Consider the following 19023-nt stretch of genomic DNA (forward strand, 5'->3'; position numbering starts at 1 on the left):
TTCTAAAGATTTAAATTTTATATTTATATTATTTTTTACATTTTATTTATATGTTATTTTACAAGAATAATAATTTAATTTTCTCTTCATCCTTCGATTTATTCGAAATTATTATTAGTATTATGCCTGGTATTATTTTAAAAAAAAAATTGTTTTTGAAACTTTTATTTGTATATAATAAAAAAGTTATATTATTCAGTTTTATGTAGTATGAAATTAAATTTATTAATAGTTGTATTTTAATACCGCTTACAACATAGGTTTAAATATATATAGACGTATGTGTGTATATAATGAAAATCAAGACATAGATTTTTACGATTATTCGAAAAACCGTAAAGTTCCCCCTCCCTTGAACCCCTCGGAGAAACCGTAAGAATGTAAATTGCGTAATAAAAAAAGCAAAAGAAAAAAAGAAAGAAAAAAAATTTCCTAAAAGCACATACGTATAATATAGAGTCGTGAGAAGTGATAAATGAAAATTAAGCAAATTTTAAGTGAGTACACGCAAACTTATAGGAGCTTTTAAAAATGCACTCCTGGGTATTAAGTTTGCCCCGAGCATAATAAGGCGAATCGATTTGCGTCTAAAAGTATGATTGATGTACAAACGTCACGTGAACGATGGAAGATAATCCTAAATGTAATCCAGTTTGATTGAAACTGTAATCGTTCATTACCTTGACACAGTTTTTTTTCACCCAAAAAGAAAAGAGTAAAAAAATGTTTTTATTTCTTAATAATACGATATTTAGATTAATTTTACTTCGAGTGATATATTTGAAGACGATTTTTATTTTTATTTTTTATTCAAATTTTTTTACAATTTTACTTGTAAATTTACTCGTAAATCAAATACAATTTTTGTTCAATCAATTTTCTTTTCGAAATATGTGGAATGGACTAGTGGTAATGTTCTCGATTGCTGCGTTATGATATTTGAGTTCGAATCCTCGCGGAAGTTCATTTTTTTCATTTCTTTTTTTTACACAAATAATTGATGGAATTATTAAATTGTTGAAAATAATGGAATTTTCCCAAAGAATTATAATATTATAATTACCTATAAATTTTTATTAAAAATTTTAATAATGGAAATTCAACGGAAAAGTTTGTGAAAACTTTTTAAAAATAATTGAATTCCTGCAAAGAATTACATTTATTAATGATAATAAATTGAATTATTCCAAAAAATTAAATTAAAATCGTATTAACAATCATTGATTTCTTGTGCAGAATTTTTTTAATTTTGAAAATAATTAAATTCCTGCAAAAAATTGTATTTTCTAAATAAGATATAATTGAATTCTTGCGAAAAATTTTGAAAATAATTCAAATCCTGCGAAGAGTTTTTTTATTTATAAAAATATTTTAAAATAATTGAATTCCTACGAAGAATTTTTTATTTATGAAAATATTTGAATTTCTAAGAAGAATTTTATTAAATTTTTTGGAAATAATTGAACTTTTGTAAAAAAAATTTTATTATTTTCGAAAAGAATTGAATTATTTGGAAAAATTCAATTAAAACGTTATTAAAAATAATTAAATAGGTTTAGAAAAATTTTTTTTTAATTTTATTTAAAATAATTTAATTCATCTGAAGAAATTTCTTAAAATTGTGGAAAATATTTGAATTCCTGCAAAGAATTTTAATATTTTTGAAAATAATTGAATTATTTGGAAGAATTCAATTAAAATTTTATTAAAAGTAATTGAGTTCCTTTAAACAATTTTTTTAAAAAGTTATTTTTAATAATTGAGTTTATCTGAAGAATTTTATTTCCATATTTTAAAATAATTGAATTCCTGCAAAGAATTTTATTAATTTCGCGGCATTTAATTAAAATCGTATTAAAAATAATTGAATTTTTGCAAAGAACAATAGATTTGAAATTTTGTGCAATTTAATTAAAATCCTATTAAAAGTATTTAAATTCCTTTGTAAAAATTTTTTATTTATAGATATTGTTGAATTATTGACAATAATTTTTAAAAAATTTAGTTTAAAATAATTGAATTCGTGCGAAGAATTTTTTATTCGAGAAAATATTTGAATTTTTAAGAAGAATTTAATTTAATTTTTTTGTAAATAATTAAACTTTTACAATGAATTTTATTATTTTTGAAAAGAATTGAATTATTTGGAAAAATTCTATTAAAATTTTATTAAAAATAATTGAATTCTAACAAGTAACAACAAATTTTGTTAAACTTTTTAAAAATAATTGCATTCCATCAAGAAATTTTATTCAAATTGTGTTAATTGAATTTTTCCAAAGAATTTATTTGAAATTTTTAAAAATAATTGATTTCTTCAAAAATAATTCCTACGATGAAACTTTTTATTTATACCTGTGAAAATATTCGAATTTTTAAGAAGAATTTTATTAAATTTTTTATAAATAATTGAACTTTTACAAAAAATTTTCCAAAAATTTTAATAAAATGCTTCGCAGTAATTCAATTATTTTACAATTAATAAAATTTTTAACAGAAATTCAATTATCTAAAAAAATGTAATAAAATTCTTCTTAGGAATTCAATTATTTTCATAAATAATAAAAGTCCTTGAAAGAAATCAATTATTTTCTCAAATTTTAAACATTTGTTTATAAGAATTAAATTATTTTTATAAATAATAAAATTCATCGCAAGAATTTAATTATTTTTAATACAATTTTTTATTAAAATTATTCGAAATAATTGAATTATACTATATTTTAAGTTTTCAAAAAAGTGATTCAAACAATAGTTATATTATTTCTAAAAATTTTAATAAAATACTTCGCAAGAATTTAATTATTTTTGCAAATAATAATATTTTTCACAGGAATTCAATTATTAAGAAAAATCTAATAAAATTCGTCTACGAAGAACTTTTTATTTACCTATGAAAATATTTGAATTTTTAAGAAGTATTTTATTTAATTTTTTGTAAATAATTGAACTTTTGCAAAAAATCTTATTACTTTTGAAAAGAAAATTTAATAATTTGGAAAAATTCAATTAGAATTTTATTAAGAATAATTGAAGAGTTTTTAAAAAAATTGTTTTAAATTTTATTTTAAATTATTGAATTCGTCTGAAGAATTTTATTATTTATAAAAATAATTTAATTATTGCAGAGGATTTTTTTTTAAATTTTGAAAAATATTTAAATTCCTGCAAAGAATATTAATATTTTTGAAAATAATTGAATTATTAAAAAGAATGCAATTAAAATTTTCTTGAAAATAATTGAGTTCCTTTGGAAAATTAAGAAAAAAAATTCTTTTTAATAATTGAATTCATCTGCAAAATTTTATTATTTATGAAATTTGTTTAATTCCTGCAGAGAATTTTATTATTTTTGAAAATAATTGAATAATTTCGTCTAATTTAAGTAAAATCGTAATAAAAATAATTGAATTTTTGCATAGAATTTTATTACTTTTTAAATTTCGCTGAATTTAATTAAAATTTTATTCAGAATATTTGAATTCTTGCTGAGGATTTTTTCTTATATTTCTGAAAATAATTGAATTATTTTGCGGCGTTTTTAAAAAATTTTTGAAAATAACGAGAAATTATAAATAAATTAGTTAAAAAAACTAAAAAATTATGAAACTATAAAAATAACTATAAAATTATTTAAAAACTATATTGAGAATAAGAAAGACAGGGAAATGTGGAATTTATGAAAATAAAAAGTGAAAAAAAATTTTTTTTTTCTGGGACTCGAACTCTTGATGCGAAGTTAGTAGTTACTAGTGGAGCACTTTACCATTAATCCAATTTTTCGTCATAAAATACCTTCTGAATTTGTTATAAAAATTTTTTTTTTTAAATGATGGAGAAAAATTTAGACATTCTTTATAATAATGACCTTATTTTTATATATTTATGGTCACAATTTTTCTAAGGATTTCAAATTGGGCCAAAAAAAAGTATCAAAACGTTGCTTCGAAATTATTTCACGCAGTTTTTCTAAGGATATTAAATTGAAACAAAAAAGCGGATCAAAATTGTTGCGAAGTTTTGATATTCGCAACTGTTTTAAAGTTATTTTAAGGATATCAATAAATTGAGCCAAAAAAATGTATCAAAATAGTTGCGAAGCAACGTTTTGACACCGTTTTTTTGTCTCAATTTATCAACGATATCAATAAATTGAGTCAAGAAAATGTATCAAAATAGTTGCAAAGCAACTTTTTTTATACGTTTTTTTTGTCTCAATTTATTGATATCCTCAGAAAAGCTTTGATGAAAAAAAGATTATAATCTTGTTTTTTTATTTTTTTTTAAATTGTTGATTAAAATATTGCTATAGGCACTAACCTGGCAGTGTTTGTCCATTTCATTGTTGGTGAGCTTAACTTTTTCAAATGAAACGACCTGTTTTCGAAGTTGCTCTCCCTTAAATGGCGAATCGGGATGAACGTAAAGTCTCGCAGGAGCCGGAGGATCAGCTTTTCCGGCCACCAACCAAGAACTCCTGTGATAGGCGTATCGGTACCTTTTATTGTCCACCGGTACGATATCCATCAAAACTGCGTAATGCCCGTCGGATCTTAATCCACTGAAGGACACACGACAGGTCGGAAACATTCGTCTGCGAGGAGAGAGAAAAAAAATTTTTTTTTTTCAATAAAGAAACACATATACATAAAATGATATGTCAGTATGATTAGCATCTCGAATGGTTACACTTTTATTTCAATTCAAAATCCAAAGAATTTCACGCTCCAAACACCTTTTTGATGGGTCGCTTCTTTTATTTGCGATCAAGAGAGAGAAGAAAAAAAAATAATTGACAATCGTTTAATAGATGACAGTTTGATTTTATGATGTGCAATTGTGGTTAGGGATTTTTGAGAAGAGATTTTTGTTGATTTTTGTGAAATGTTTTTGTTGATGTGAGTTGGAAGAGTAATGGAGGTATTTATTTTTGTTTTATAAGGAAGGAATAAGGAGGGGAAAAAAAATGTAAGGATTAAAATTGCTTTCTAGTGGCTAGATAAAACGCCTCCACGTCTAGTCTTGCCTCGTGCCTGTATGATTGAAAGGAACGCCCGCAGGCTTTTCAAGCATCGTTACGAGCGAGTCACCCTTGAACCTCGTTACACGCAGTCGTCTCAACACCTTCAAGTTGGAACGCGTTGTTGTAAACGCACGTGCCACAAACGAAATAACCCTCTCTCTCTCTCTTTTTATCTCATACTATTTGCCTGTAAGTAGACAATGATTATGAAAAGTGGAAAATTTTCCTTTCATTTCAATACTCTCTGTGTAACGTCATCTTTCACTTCTTTTTCCTCCTTCTGTTTGTAATGCTATTCTTCTCAGTGTCGTTAAATTCCATTTACACTCGCATTGTTGTTATTATTATTTTTATTTTTAACTACTTCTGTTGATAATTTTTACTATATTCTTCATGTCAAAAAAATTCTTCTTTCTGCTAAAAAAGCGTCATTTTCTTTTAAAGTATATTCAACAGAAAGTGGACTCAGGCTTCGCGCACTTATCTACGAAACCCTACTATTTACAACTTTTTTTTACCTCTAGCTTCTATTTAGATACTTTTTTAAAATTTTTAACAATAAAAAGCTACTTTTTTCTATTTTTTTCAAAATTAGAACTACTTTAAAATTTAAATTCCCTAATAGTTAAAGTAAAATAATTATTAATTAATTGAGGAGCAATTTTTCAAAAGTTGGTAAATCCATTTTTCACAAAAATTGAGATAAACACATTCTCCGAATATTAAAATCCTTACAAATCGATTTATCACTGTTGAATTTAACAAAAAAAAAATATTACCAAAGAATTTTCAATTTAAAAAATATTTTAGCCTAACTTTGATGATTTTTAATTTTAATTTTTTTTTCAGAAAAAACTTCAAATTTCCTTTTTGCAATAGACTTTAATTACAAACTGAGCGCTTTAAATAGAAAAAATATTCAAGAATAAATAATTTATTATACAATTTATCTACATTAAAGTTAATTTTAATGGTTATGTGAGACTGAGAATTAAATTTTTTTAAATTTCTCGAAATGACAAAATTTGAATTTATCAGGTTTTGAAAAGTTACTAATAAATATTCTTTTTAGAAAAAATTCAAAAATTTTTTTGCAAGAATTCAATTATTTTCGTAAATAAAAATAATTCTTCATAGAAATTCAATTATTTCAAAAAAATTACTGAAATTCGTTGCAAAAATTCAATTATTTTCATAAATGAAAAAAAAATCCTTAACAGAAATTCAATTATTAAAAAAAATTACTAACATTCGTTGCAAGAATTCAATTATTTTCATAAACAATAAAATTCTTCAAATGAATCCAATTATTTTAAATAAAATTAAAAAAAAAAATTTTATGAAAGTATTCAATTATTTTTATTAAAACTTTAATTGAATTTTTGCAAATAATTAAATTTTTTTCAAAAATAATTAAATTCTTTTCAAAAATAATAATATTTTTTTTTCAAAAATAATAATATTTTTTTTTCAAAAATAATAATATTTTTTTTTCAAAAATAATAATACTTTTTTAAAAAAGTTCAATTATTTCCAAAGAAATTCGATAAAATTCTTCTTAAAAATTCAAATATTTTCATAGGTATAAATAAAAAGTTCTTTGTAGGAATTTTTTAAATGAATTCAAATATTTTTATAAAAATTTCAAGAAAATTCTTTGGAAAAATTCAATTATTTTTCATACAATTTGAATAAAATTTCTTGATGGAATTAAATTATTTTTAATAGAACTTTTTCAAATGATTCAATTCTTTTTCAAATTAATAAAATTCTTTGTAAAAGTTCAATTATTTCCAAAAAATTTCATTAAATTCTTCTTAAAAATTCAAATATTTTCACGAATAAAAAATTTTTCGCATGACTTCAATTATTTCCAAAGTTTTTCATTAATAAAAAAAATTTTTTAGAAATTAGATTATTTTCAAGAATTTCAATAAATTTTTTTTCACAAATTCAATTATTTTTAAAAAATTTTAATGAAATTTTAACGAAGAATTCAATTATTTCAAAAATATTAAAATTCTTTGCAGAAATTCAATTATTTTCAAGTATTTTCATAAATAAAAAATATTTTTTAGGAATTAGATTATTCTCAAGAATTTTAATAAATTTCTTCGCACAAATTCAATTATTTTCAAAAAATCTAATAAAATCCTTCGCAAGAATTCAATTATTTTTCAAAATTTTAATATAATTCTTCGAAATAATTTAATTATTTTTAAAGTTTTAGTAAAATTCTTTGCAAGAATTCAATTATTTTTAATAAAATTTTAATTGAATTTTTCGTAATAATTCAATTCTTATCGAAAATAATAAAATTCTTTGCAAAAGTTCAATTATTTCCGAAAAATTTAATAAAATTCTTCTTAAAAATTCAAATATTTTCATAAATAAAAAATATTTTGCAGGAATTAGATTATTTTCAAGAATTTCAATAAATTTCTTCGCAAGAAGTTCAATTATTTTCAAAATTTTTAATTTAATTCTTCGAAATAATTTAATTATTTTCAATGCTTTGGTAAAATTCTTTGCAAGAATTCAATTATTTTTAGTGGAATTTTGAATCAATTGCTCAAAAAATGGAATTATTTTTAAGTTTTAATTAAATTCTTTACATCAATTATTTTCTCAAATTTTGAACATTTGTTTATAAGAATTAAATTATTTTCATAAAAAATAAAATTCATGGCAAAAATTCAATTACTTTTTATACAATTTTAATTACATTATTCGAAATAATTGAATTCTTTTAAATCTTCAAAAAAATTATATTATTTCCAAAAATTTTAATAAAATCCTTTGATAGAATTCAATTATTTTTACAAATAATAAAATTTTTACTGTAATAAAATTCGTTGCTAGAATTCAATTATTTTCATAAATAATAAAATTTTTTCCAGGATTTCAATTATTAAAAAAAATTTACTAACATTCGTTGCAAGAATTCAATTATTTTTCTATTTTTCAGATAAATCCAATTATTTTAAATAAAATTGAAAAAAATTGTTTGTAAAGCTATTTAATTATTTTTAATAAAATTTAATTGTATTTTTATAAATAATTAAATTCTTTTCAAAAATAATAAAATTCTTGGCAAAATTTGAATCGTTTGATAAATAATTTAATAAAATTCTTCTTAAAAATTCAAATATTTCCGTTATAAAAAGTAAGTCTTCGTAGAAATTCAATTATTTTCAAATATTTTTATAAATAAAAAATATTTTGCAGGAATTAGATTATCCTGTTTTTTGTGGAAATCCAACTAAAAATTTGAAAAATAATTGAACTTTGGAAAAATTTAGAATTGAAGTTATTACCCAGGATGAAAAAAGCAAATAATTTTGATGCGAAAAAATATGATATTGCGTTGGATTTAAAATTTGCAGCTTGAGCGAAGCGAAAGCAGCAAATTTTAAACCCAACGCAAAATCATCTCTTTTTCGCTCTTGGTACACAATGACTCATTTTTGAAACGGAGAATATATTTCATTAAAATATTCTAATTTAAAAATATTTATAATATTTTAATTGATTCAATGTTTGATTTTTTTTATTAATTTATTGTTTCAAAATCAAAAAGTTGAAAAAAAATTCAAAATTCGAAAAATTCTTTTAAATTTCCTTTTTTTAAATTTTCTATGAAAGTTTTCCTCTATCGTGAATTTTATATTAATAAAAGTTTTCTCAATTTTCGTTTTAGAGAAAAAAGGGGTGAAAATTTATTGAAATGAAACGACTTCAGGGCAGGAGGAATCGATCAGGGCAGCCTATAAAGTGTCCAGGATTATGTAATCCATTGAATCAAATTAATAATTCCGATAGCAGTAATAATAATAACAATAGTAAAGATTGTGTTGACGCGCAAGTTGATTGTAAATTATCGAGTGGAAGACAATTGATTATTTTACGACAATTGCCGGAGAATTTAAAGAATTTCGAAAAAACGAAACAAACATGTTTAATGCACTATGTAAAAATATTTATTTTTTATATTATTTGTCATTTTGTAATAGCGACGTTAATTCGTCACCATAAATACTATCCACATTTTCTCGCTGCACAATTATGTGGATTACTGACAATTTTATTGTTTCCAATTTGGAAGAGATGTCGAAATTTGTAATTTGATGAGGTGGAGAAATAAATCTTGAATTGTCTTGCAAGAGAAATTACTTATATTATTCGGTTTCTTGATATTTAAATATAATATAATATATATATATAAGAACTTTATTTTTGGTGTTTCCAAATTGAAAATGTTTTTAAATATAGAGTTGGGTCGTAATTTATGGTGTTCGATATATTTCAATTTCTTTCGGTTAATGAGATGATTGCTCGGTCAGGTGTTTTTTTCTAGGGTTGTCAAAAACGAATTTTAGTGAAATTAATTTTGGGGCATTAGAACCGAATGGGAAGCGTAGAGAAAAATTTTCTGGAAGATATGGATAATATTTTTCCTTCTGACGAAGGGGCATTAATCGTGTCAGTAATTAGGGGAAAGTGTCCGACACACTTGTCTAGCAAGCCTATACACTTTTTGACTCGCAGTTGACGGCAAATCACTTCTGACTTTTGATTTTTGTTTCAAACTTGAAGAAACTTTATGTTCTTTGTTTTAAAATTTCTTTTACTTTATATTATTCTTTTTTTTCATTATTTTTTCCACCATCAATAATTTATGAGAAATAAAAACAGATTTCATTAAATTCTTTTGGTTTTTTTCTTCTTTTATTTTTTTAACGAAAAATTACTCAATTTGTGCAGTTCCTTCGTTATTTTAAATTAACATTAAGGTATCCAGCAAAAATTAACAAAAAATTCCCTGACTTTCTGTTAATATTATTTCTACCTTCTTAGGACAAAAAAGTAGGGGTAAAAATAAGTTTATTTGGTATTTGCGACCCATTTTTCTTGAAATCGTAAAATTTTAGTCAATTTCGGAACTTGGAATCGTGTTTAGAAGACAAAAATACATTGAAAACCAAGTCCGACATTAAAAATAATCGAAAAAAATTTTTTTTGGTCATTACCCCCACTTTTCTCAAAATTATGACATGCTAGGCAATTTTGGAACTTGGAATCGTGTTCTGCGGATAAAAATGCATTGAAAATGACTCCGATATCAAAAATAGACGATAAACATATTTTTTGGAGTTTTTACCTCCACTTTTCTCAAAATCCTCAATTTTTTTAGTCTCGGGCATATGGGTCTTAAAAAGCATGATTCAAATTTATATATTACCTTTTCGAAGTCTTTAGCACGTGTGTTTACACAGAAAAAATACTTTGAAAACACTCAAAAATAAAAAAATATACCTTCAAAACAAATTGTTTGGTTATTTACCCCCACTTTTCTCAAAATACGAACGTGCTATGCAATTTTCGAACCCGGTAATGAGTTCTACGCACAAAAATGCATTGAAAACGACTCCCATATCAGAAATAACATAAACATTTTTTTTTTGTTTTTACCCCCACTTTTTTCAAAAATTTCAATTTTTCATTAGACTTATACACCTTAAAGTATTCATTCAAGCTTTAATTAACAACTTTATGGAAATTTGTAGCACGCTGTGTTAAAACGAAAAAATATCTTTAAAACCTGACAAAAAATTGTTTTTTTTTTGGGTATTTTTCCCCACTTTTTTCAAAATTCGAACGTGTTATACAATTTTCGAACCCGAAAATGTGTTCTGCAGATAAAAATATATCAAAAACGATTCCCATGTCAAAAATAACGAAAAAATATATTTTTTTGGTTTTTATCCCCATTTTTTTCAAAAATCTCAATTTTTTATAGTCTCATGTATCTTAAAGCATGCGTATTTAAGCTTTAATTAACTACTTTATGGAAATCTCTAGCACGTTAGGTTAAAGAGAAAAATATTTCTTGAAAACCCGCGTAAAAAAGTTTTTTAGGTGTATTTTCCCCCACTTTTCTCAAAATTCGAACGTGTTGTATAATTTTTAAATCCAGAAATGTATTCTACGGACAAATATACTTTGAAAACGACTCCCATATCAAAAATAGCGAAAAAATATCTTTTTTTGTTTTTTACCCCCACTTTTTTCAAAAATCTTAATTTTTCGTTGGTCTTGTGCCTTTAAAAGTGTATATTTAAGCTTTAATTTACAATTTTATGGAAATCTGTAGCAGGCTAGGTTAAAAAGAAATAATATCTTGAAAACCCGCCAAAAAAGTGTTTTTTTTTTTGGTATTTACCCCGACTGTTCTCAAAATCCGTATGTGATATGCAATTTTCGAACCCGGGAATGTGTTCTACAGACTAAAATACATTGAAAACGACTCCCATATCAAAAATAGCGAAAAAATATCTTTTTTTTGTTTTTACCCCCACTTTTTTTAAAAATCAAAAATTTTTTTTCGTCTCGTGCTTATGGGTTTTATTCCACTTTCTAGTTTTAAGACCTCAATGGAACTCTCGAGAACTTTGCAGGTTAAAGAGAAAAAATATCCTGAACCATTTTCTTTGCGGGAAGACAAAAAATTACATTATTACTTTTTTGATAACACAGTTTTTTTGAAAGTATCAAATTGATACTAAAGTGAACAAATGGATGCTGAAAATTTACATCAATTTTTCATTTGATCTACAAATTTTGGTATAAATTCGTTTCAATTTGATACTTTCAATAAGTTAATAGTGAAACAGTAAAAAAAACAGTAAAAATTATTCTTGGTATAGAGGAAGTTAAAATTACGAAAATTTCTTTCTTTTCGAGTAGAGAAAAATTATTTGCAGGAATCCTAAATTAAGGAGCGAGTGATATGGTCGAAGGAATGAAGAGAAAAGGAAAGACAAACAAATGAATTATGGAAGTAGAGTGAATATTATAGTAATAATCCCGTGTAACCATCTGAGTTACTTAACTGTTTACCGAGCTAACGACTCCACAACCCTACCAGGTGGTGTCACTATAATAATTATGCGAGGCAATATTATATACATATTTTTCTCTCTCTCTCTCTCTCTTTAAGTTGCTATAGCGCATATATTTCTCTCATCCTCGCTCTCATATAAGAAAAGTGAAGCTCACATAAGTGTCAGTGTCCAAACACGAACGTTTTCGTGCACATTTACCCCGCACATTAGCACGTGTTGGTGTATAATATAGGTTGCTTGCGCTGCTGCTGATGAAGGGTTCGCGTGACGACTATACGCGGTATCCGCTGTATCCTGTCTCTCCTGACCTGCTCGTCCGCACCTCGGTGAAGTTCACAGTTCTTGTCAAGTCGGTACGTGGAAGGCCTCAGCAACAACTTTTTAACTTGCAATTCACGCCTACCTTATATTTATAGACGGTGTGAGTGCAATTTCTAAAGTGAAACTATGCTAAGATTTTCAGATACTAGCTTTTTATAGCTTTTGGGAGAAATCGATTTCAACTCTAATGCTTCCGGTTCTTAATTCAATGGGAAAGTATAAAAAGTATAATTATTCGAGAATTTGGGGAAATTGCATATACTTTTCTTCTTAAAGGCTTCACACTCATCTACATACTAAAACCTATATGCTTTTTTGGACTAAAACGAATTTTTTAGTCTTCAAGTTTAATTTTCGGATTGCGACTTTTTTGAAATTAAACATTGAATGGCAAAAAAATTACCATCCTTAACAAAATACTTTTGCTTTTTATTTTTATATAACAAACATTGGTTTTTTAATTTTAATCAGAACAAGTAGTATCTATACAAAAGTTGGATAAGAATCACCAAGAAGCAAACTGTTAGATTTCAGATTAGCTCGTATTTATTTTCCCGCCGGGCGAGTATAATATAATTTGAATAAAAGTAGTGTGTGTTTGGTAAACTATTCAGTAATTTGTTCTGCTCTTGTTCACTTTTTCAAAGTATCAACTCTATGATGTATCAATTTACCGCATGTTATTGATCGATTTTCGAATAAAGAAAGAACTTGATATAGTTTTCGTCTAGATTTGAATGGAATTGGAGAAGCTGTTTAAGATCGATAATATCTCGCGACGCGGAGAGAAACGAATGGGATCGTTAGCATATACACACACACACACATATTGAATATAATATATTTTTGTGCCTGTATAAAAATTCATTCCCCGCTTAACAAACTGTCAGTCTTGGGCGACAATACGAATTCGGACCAATCAGGTGGAATTGTATGTCCCATCGGGGGGTCAGGATAGTGTCCTGGCGCTCTTCAAGGACTCGTTTCTCTTTCTCGATTCATTTTTCCCACGTTGGTGTGTAGTTGTACCCGCCTTTTGCCACACCAGCTAGCTCTCTTTGCCTTTTTGACTCTCTTTTTCTCTCTGCGATCCCTTCTTAATACAGAACTTGGCCTCAATTTTTATATCCATAACGAACAAAGCCAATTTTAAAAACGAGACCTTGTTGATTTTCATTTTTACATTATTATCTCCGAAATCGGAAATGTTCAAATATTCTCTATTCATTGTTATAGAGCCTATTTTTGTTCGGAATGGCACGTCTTCTGTATGTATATTCTCTTTGGGTTGTTCTTTATACGTAAATACAGAGTTGAGGAAAAGGAAAATAGGTTTTATGTTCGGTAGAAGAAATATTTCAAATAAAAATTAGGTTATGCAAAACTTTTCCCAATTGATTTTCTAAATTAAAAATTCTATCATCTGTAAGAATTAGGGATGAAAAAATAGATGCGTAAGGCTTCGGAAAGCATCAAGTCGATCTATTATAATAATTAGTGTAAGCGTCCCGAGGAAATAGATTTGTCATGGGGTCAAGTAATGACATGTAGATTTAATAAATAAAGTATTAAGTTAGGGAAACAGATTTATTTTCCATTTTAATTCAGACCATGTTTGCAAATGTTTCCAAGTAAGTTATAACAAAAGGGAAAAATTTCATTACCTACAATCCCACGTGGGCACTGACACTAAAGGCAATTAATCATTATAATGGTTTGGCGAACGGTATTCAACAAAAAAAAAAAAAAAAAAATACAGTCGCTTCCTGATAATTAACTTCATAATCGTCGAGGCTACTGCTTTTGATGAGGCGAACCGTTAATATTGACGCCTAAAAACCAATTACAGAAGGCGAAATTACATATAGGTAATAATTTATACAAAAAAAAGGGTTTTAAACTCGCGAACGTATATATATGAAACTAAAATGCTTGTGGCAACCAAAGTGAAAGTAATTTTTCAAGGTCGCATTTTGTAATCGATTATATATTATTTGTTAGGATTGTTATATTAATATAAAAATATTATTCGGTTTACATATATCTCATAATTTTGACGCGCGGTCACGCATATAGGAGAGTCGGGCGTGCAGCTGCGGCTTGAACTTTATTAGCATACCTATAAAAATGGACACGATATACCAACATTGGTGTACGTAATGGGGGATTATAAATTATATCTAGGACTCCCTTAAATATCTCGTAAAAGTTCAAGTGAACGCGCTGATACTCGGCAGCGGGTTTTAATTGTCCAGTGGTCATTTATCATAAAAGGCGTGGTCCGCGTCTTGCTTTTTTTCTTTTTTTTTTCTTTCCTTTTTTGGGTCATTTATCTTCTTTTTGGCTATTGCTAACCCAAGCGTGAACGTCAACAGTTCTACCAAAAAAAAAAAGAATGGGCTCACTTCCTTAAGGATAAGATCAAATTAATTTCTTTTCGTTTAGGTTTTTTTATGGGTTAATCAATTTTCAAGGCGGTCGAATGGGAGGAGTTTTAGTTTCGTTGGATTTTATATAAATCGATTTGTTTTGATATTGTATTCTCTTTTGTTGTAAATTCGAAGGTGTCTGAAACATTGGTAGACAAAACTTTGTTTTACAAAATTTTGATTTACAAAATTTCCATTTACAAAACTTTCGATATACATCATTTGGAGAATTTCATGGTTACCACAGAAATTTAATTTTGTTTTTACCTGACTTTTCCCTGATTTCCAGACAAAATTATGACTTTTTCTTGAACCCATAAAGAATCTTCTGTTTTCCTCGAAAAATTATTAACTATATACAATTTTTATCTAAAATTCTTCCTTAAATCAATTATTATTACTTAAAATTTTAACTGAAATTCATATTTCGGACGAACTTTATTGAATTTTTTTAAATTATTGAATTCCTGGGGAAAATTTTATTATTTGTAAAAATAAAAATAATTGAATTCTTGCGATAGATTTTACTGCAACTTTTGTAAACAATTTAATTTTTTTTATTCTCCTTTTTTGAAAATTTAAAAGAATAATTTAATTAAAATGTATTAAAAATAATTGAATTCTTCAGATTAATTTTATTATTTAAGAAAACAATTTAATTTTTGTTGAGATTTTTGAAAAAAATTGGTTTCTTTCAAATAATTTTATTAAAATTTTTGATATTAATTCCATTTTTCAAGAAATTTATTTAAAATTATATTAAAAATAATTGAAATCCTGCACAGGAAAAAAAAGTCTGACTCCGTTTACACCTTAAATTCAGCCCATGTATTTCACATAAGTCTGTCCTTGTTTAACGGGGCTGACTCCGTTTACATCATAAATTCAGCCTCAAAAAGAGGCTGAAAGTAAAACTTTTTTTTTAGTGTGTGTGAAGAATTTTATTAATTATAAAAATAATTTAATTCTAGCAACGATTTTTAAAAATTTTTTTTAAATAATTAAATTCCTGGAAAAAATTTTATTATTTCTAAAAATAATTGAATTTTTACGAAGGATTTTATTAAAAATTTTTGAAAATAATTTAGATTTTTTGAATTATTCTATAAAAATTTAAAAGAATAATTCAATTATTTTGAATAATTTAATTCAAATTCTATGGAAAAAAATTGAATTCTTGCGTGAATTTTATTATTTATGAAAATAATTTAATTCTTATAAACAAAACAAAATTTGAGAAAATAATTGATTTCTTACAAAGAATTTTAAATATAAATATTTGAATTCTTGCAGACGAATTTTATTAAATTTTTTAAATAATTGAATTTTCTTGACAAATTTTATATTAAAGGAAAATTATTATTTAAAAAATTTATAAATAATAATCTCCTGATAGTTTTTCAAGAATTAAGTTATTTAAAAAGAAATTATTGTCGGAAATAGAAGAAATTGAAGGTTTTGAATTAGAATTCGTGCGGTAATTTCATATATTTTATGAAGTAAACATAAAAATGACACCAAAATTCTCAATTTTCTTATGAATTCTAAAAATTTAATTTTTTCCAGTACTTTTATTAAAAATCGTTGACTTTTTCCTGATTTCCTGATCAATTCTACTTTTTTCTGAATTTCCTGATCAGTGGAAAACTTGAATTTAGAAGAGAACTTTGAATCATAATTTTTATTGATTAGCATTCATTAACAACTATGAAATATTAAAAATTTTAAACTGAATAAAAACGTTCGATTTAGTATCAAAACATAATAACATATTGAAAGCTATTGAAAATAATTCCATATTCTTGAAATTCTTTGGACTTTGTTGTTTTTTTTTTTTTTGAAGAAGCGAGGATAGAAGAAAAAAATAAAAAGAGGACAGGAGAGTTGATAAAAAATGAAAAAAGCGTGTGTGCGTATATACTTTGCAATAATCGGGGTGTGTTATTAGGTGCTTGGATATGTGTTGCGTGATATGAAAGGACTTACCTGCCGGTTTTTGTAATGATCATCTCGGTGCCAAGGTCATTGAACTTGTCCCAAAGTTCCTTAGTCTCAAGATGACATTCAACATCCCTTAATTCGTCGGAATTACAGGTTGTTCTTCGTCGATGCTTCCTCTCAACATCATTGCCATTCTGGTACTTCCGGCTTGAGAGATCATCGACAAAACTAACCGGTCCCTCTTCAACACTACTACATTCCTCAACATCAACATCAACCTCCTCGTCTTCCTCATTTGCAGATTTCTCAGTTCCTTCACTTTCGCCCTCTCCAATTCCTTCTTCACCCTCGTCATCGTCTAAAAGTGCCTCGTTCGTTACGACCGTTGCTGTCGCAACAATATTCAACGGCGCTCGAACGTCCTCTGAAAAATATTTACAAAAAAACAAAAAAATTAATTTTCTTCTCAATCAAAAAAAATTAAAAAGAATTTCGAAAAGTTTTAATAATTCAAATCATTCTGACCCCACGTTTTTTTCCAAAAAAAACTTTTTATCTATTGTTTAATATTTTTTATAAGGATTTTCATACAGGCTTATTTTACAGAGTTTAAACTATATTTTTAAAAATTATTCATTTGATTAGATGAACAGTTCAAAAATGGTTGAGCATTAAAAGGGAAAATCTAAAGGGAAAAACCTAAAAAGAAAATAATAAAAATGAACTTGAAAGCGAGTGATTTTGAAAATGGAAATATTAAAATTATTGTGCGTGTTAAAAATATAACAAATGTAACTTTTAAATATATCTGGAATTATTATCAAATTAATTATGCAGTAACTACAGCATTGAATGGGTCCCTCTTTTTTTCAAAACAGATATAATTAAAAAAAACATAATTAATGATGCCCACTTATCGCCAACGTAAACACAATGCTTCGCTTACGTTTTAATTACTTTGAATTGCCTTTTTGCTCTGTTATCTATTTTTCAGATTAATCTCGATTCCCTCCATTTTTTTCACTAAGTACTTTTTTGAAAAAATCATATTCAAAGTTTGTTATAACACAATAAATTGAATATTCAACATTTCACATATTTTCTTTCTGGAATTGCGTTTCATATATATTACTGGTGTATAACGTACATTTATACTTTATTTTCATTATTCTAATTTTATTTTAATAAAATTATTTTATTTTCTTATTTTATTTCAATTATTCAATTTTAAATGTTAAATATTTAATTTAATTTAATTTTTTTTATTTAATTAATTATTTTTTACATTTTCTTTATTTTCAATTATTTTTTTCTTTTTATTTTAAATATTTTATGTCATATTTTATTTTCAATTATTTTTTCATTTTATTTGAAATATTTTATGTCATATTTTATTTTCAATTATTTCTTTATTTTATTTGAAATATTTTATGGCATATTTTATTTTCAATTATTTCTTTATTTAATTTGAAATATTCTATGTGGCAAATATTTTATTTTAACCCTTTAACGTCCAACTTTTCAACAACAATGCGATTTTGTCCACCATATTGGATCCACCATTTTGAATTTTGTAAAATTGACATCGAATTTGTAATCAGTGCACCTAAAATTAATTTTTATACAAATTTTGGTACAACATTTTTTTTTATTTTATAATATCAAAATTATTAGAAAATTGCACTGTGGATTTTTTATATATAGCAGAATAAACTTATGAGTTGTTGGCGTTCAGAAGTTAAGAGTATTTTAATTTTTGACCAAGTTATGAATATTTGAATGTAAAAGTGATTTCGATCGAATGTGCTGAGCGTTAAAGGGTTAATTTATATTTTTATTATTTTCGTATTTCATTTTCTACGTATTTAGTTTATTTTTATTATTTCTATATTTTATGTAAAACATTTTATTTTATGCTAAACATTTTATTTTTTGTTAAGTATTTTATTTTATGTTAAACATTTTATTTTATGTTAAATATGTTATTTTATGTTGGAATATGTTTTATTTTCCAATGACAAATAAAGTATTGAAATTTCGACAATTTAAAATGCCAAAAATTTAAAATACAATTAAATGTTAAATTTAAAGATGATTTATTTTTATAAAAAGTGCAACAGCGTTTATTTATTATTATTATTAATGTTGATATTTATTAAAATGCATAAGTGAGTGTCTGACTTGTGAAGTTAAAATGCGTATGAATATACATTGAAAGCAATAATATGAAAATAATTATTCTCACCTTGACAATGTAAACTAACATTATTATAAAAAAAAACTGTAGAATTTAAAACGAGAAATAATTTCTACTTCATAGTAGCAAAAAGGCGCAAAAGAAAATAAATTACATAACTAGTTTTCAAAAATGAATTTTTCTCAAATTTTTTTTTTTTTTTTTTTT

General features: G+C 25.0%; 1 protein-coding gene across 1 annotated transcript in view; it reads right to left on the bottom strand.

The window, feature by feature from the left end:
* The window catches only part of LOC122500271 (T-box transcription factor TBX20), a 69324-nt gene that overhangs the window by 32084 nt on the left and 18217 nt on the right, over nucleotides 1–19023 (bottom strand). Inside the window, exons 2-3 of the mRNA XM_043609122.1 lie at nucleotides 16665–17043; nucleotides 4321–4594 (exon numbers count right to left, since the gene is read on the bottom strand). Of these exons, the coding sequence (XP_043465057.1) occupies nucleotides 4321–4594; nucleotides 16665–17043 (653 nt within the window). The remainder of the gene's footprint in view (nucleotides 1–4320; nucleotides 4595–16664; nucleotides 17044–19023) is intronic.

The sequence above is a fragment of the Leptopilina heterotoma genome, unplaced genomic scaffold, assembly GCF_015476425.1.
Source record: "Leptopilina heterotoma isolate Lh14 unplaced genomic scaffold, ASM1547642v1 Lhet_183, whole genome shotgun sequence".
Lineage (NCBI taxonomy): Eukaryota > Metazoa > Arthropoda > Insecta > Hymenoptera > Figitidae > Leptopilina > Leptopilina heterotoma.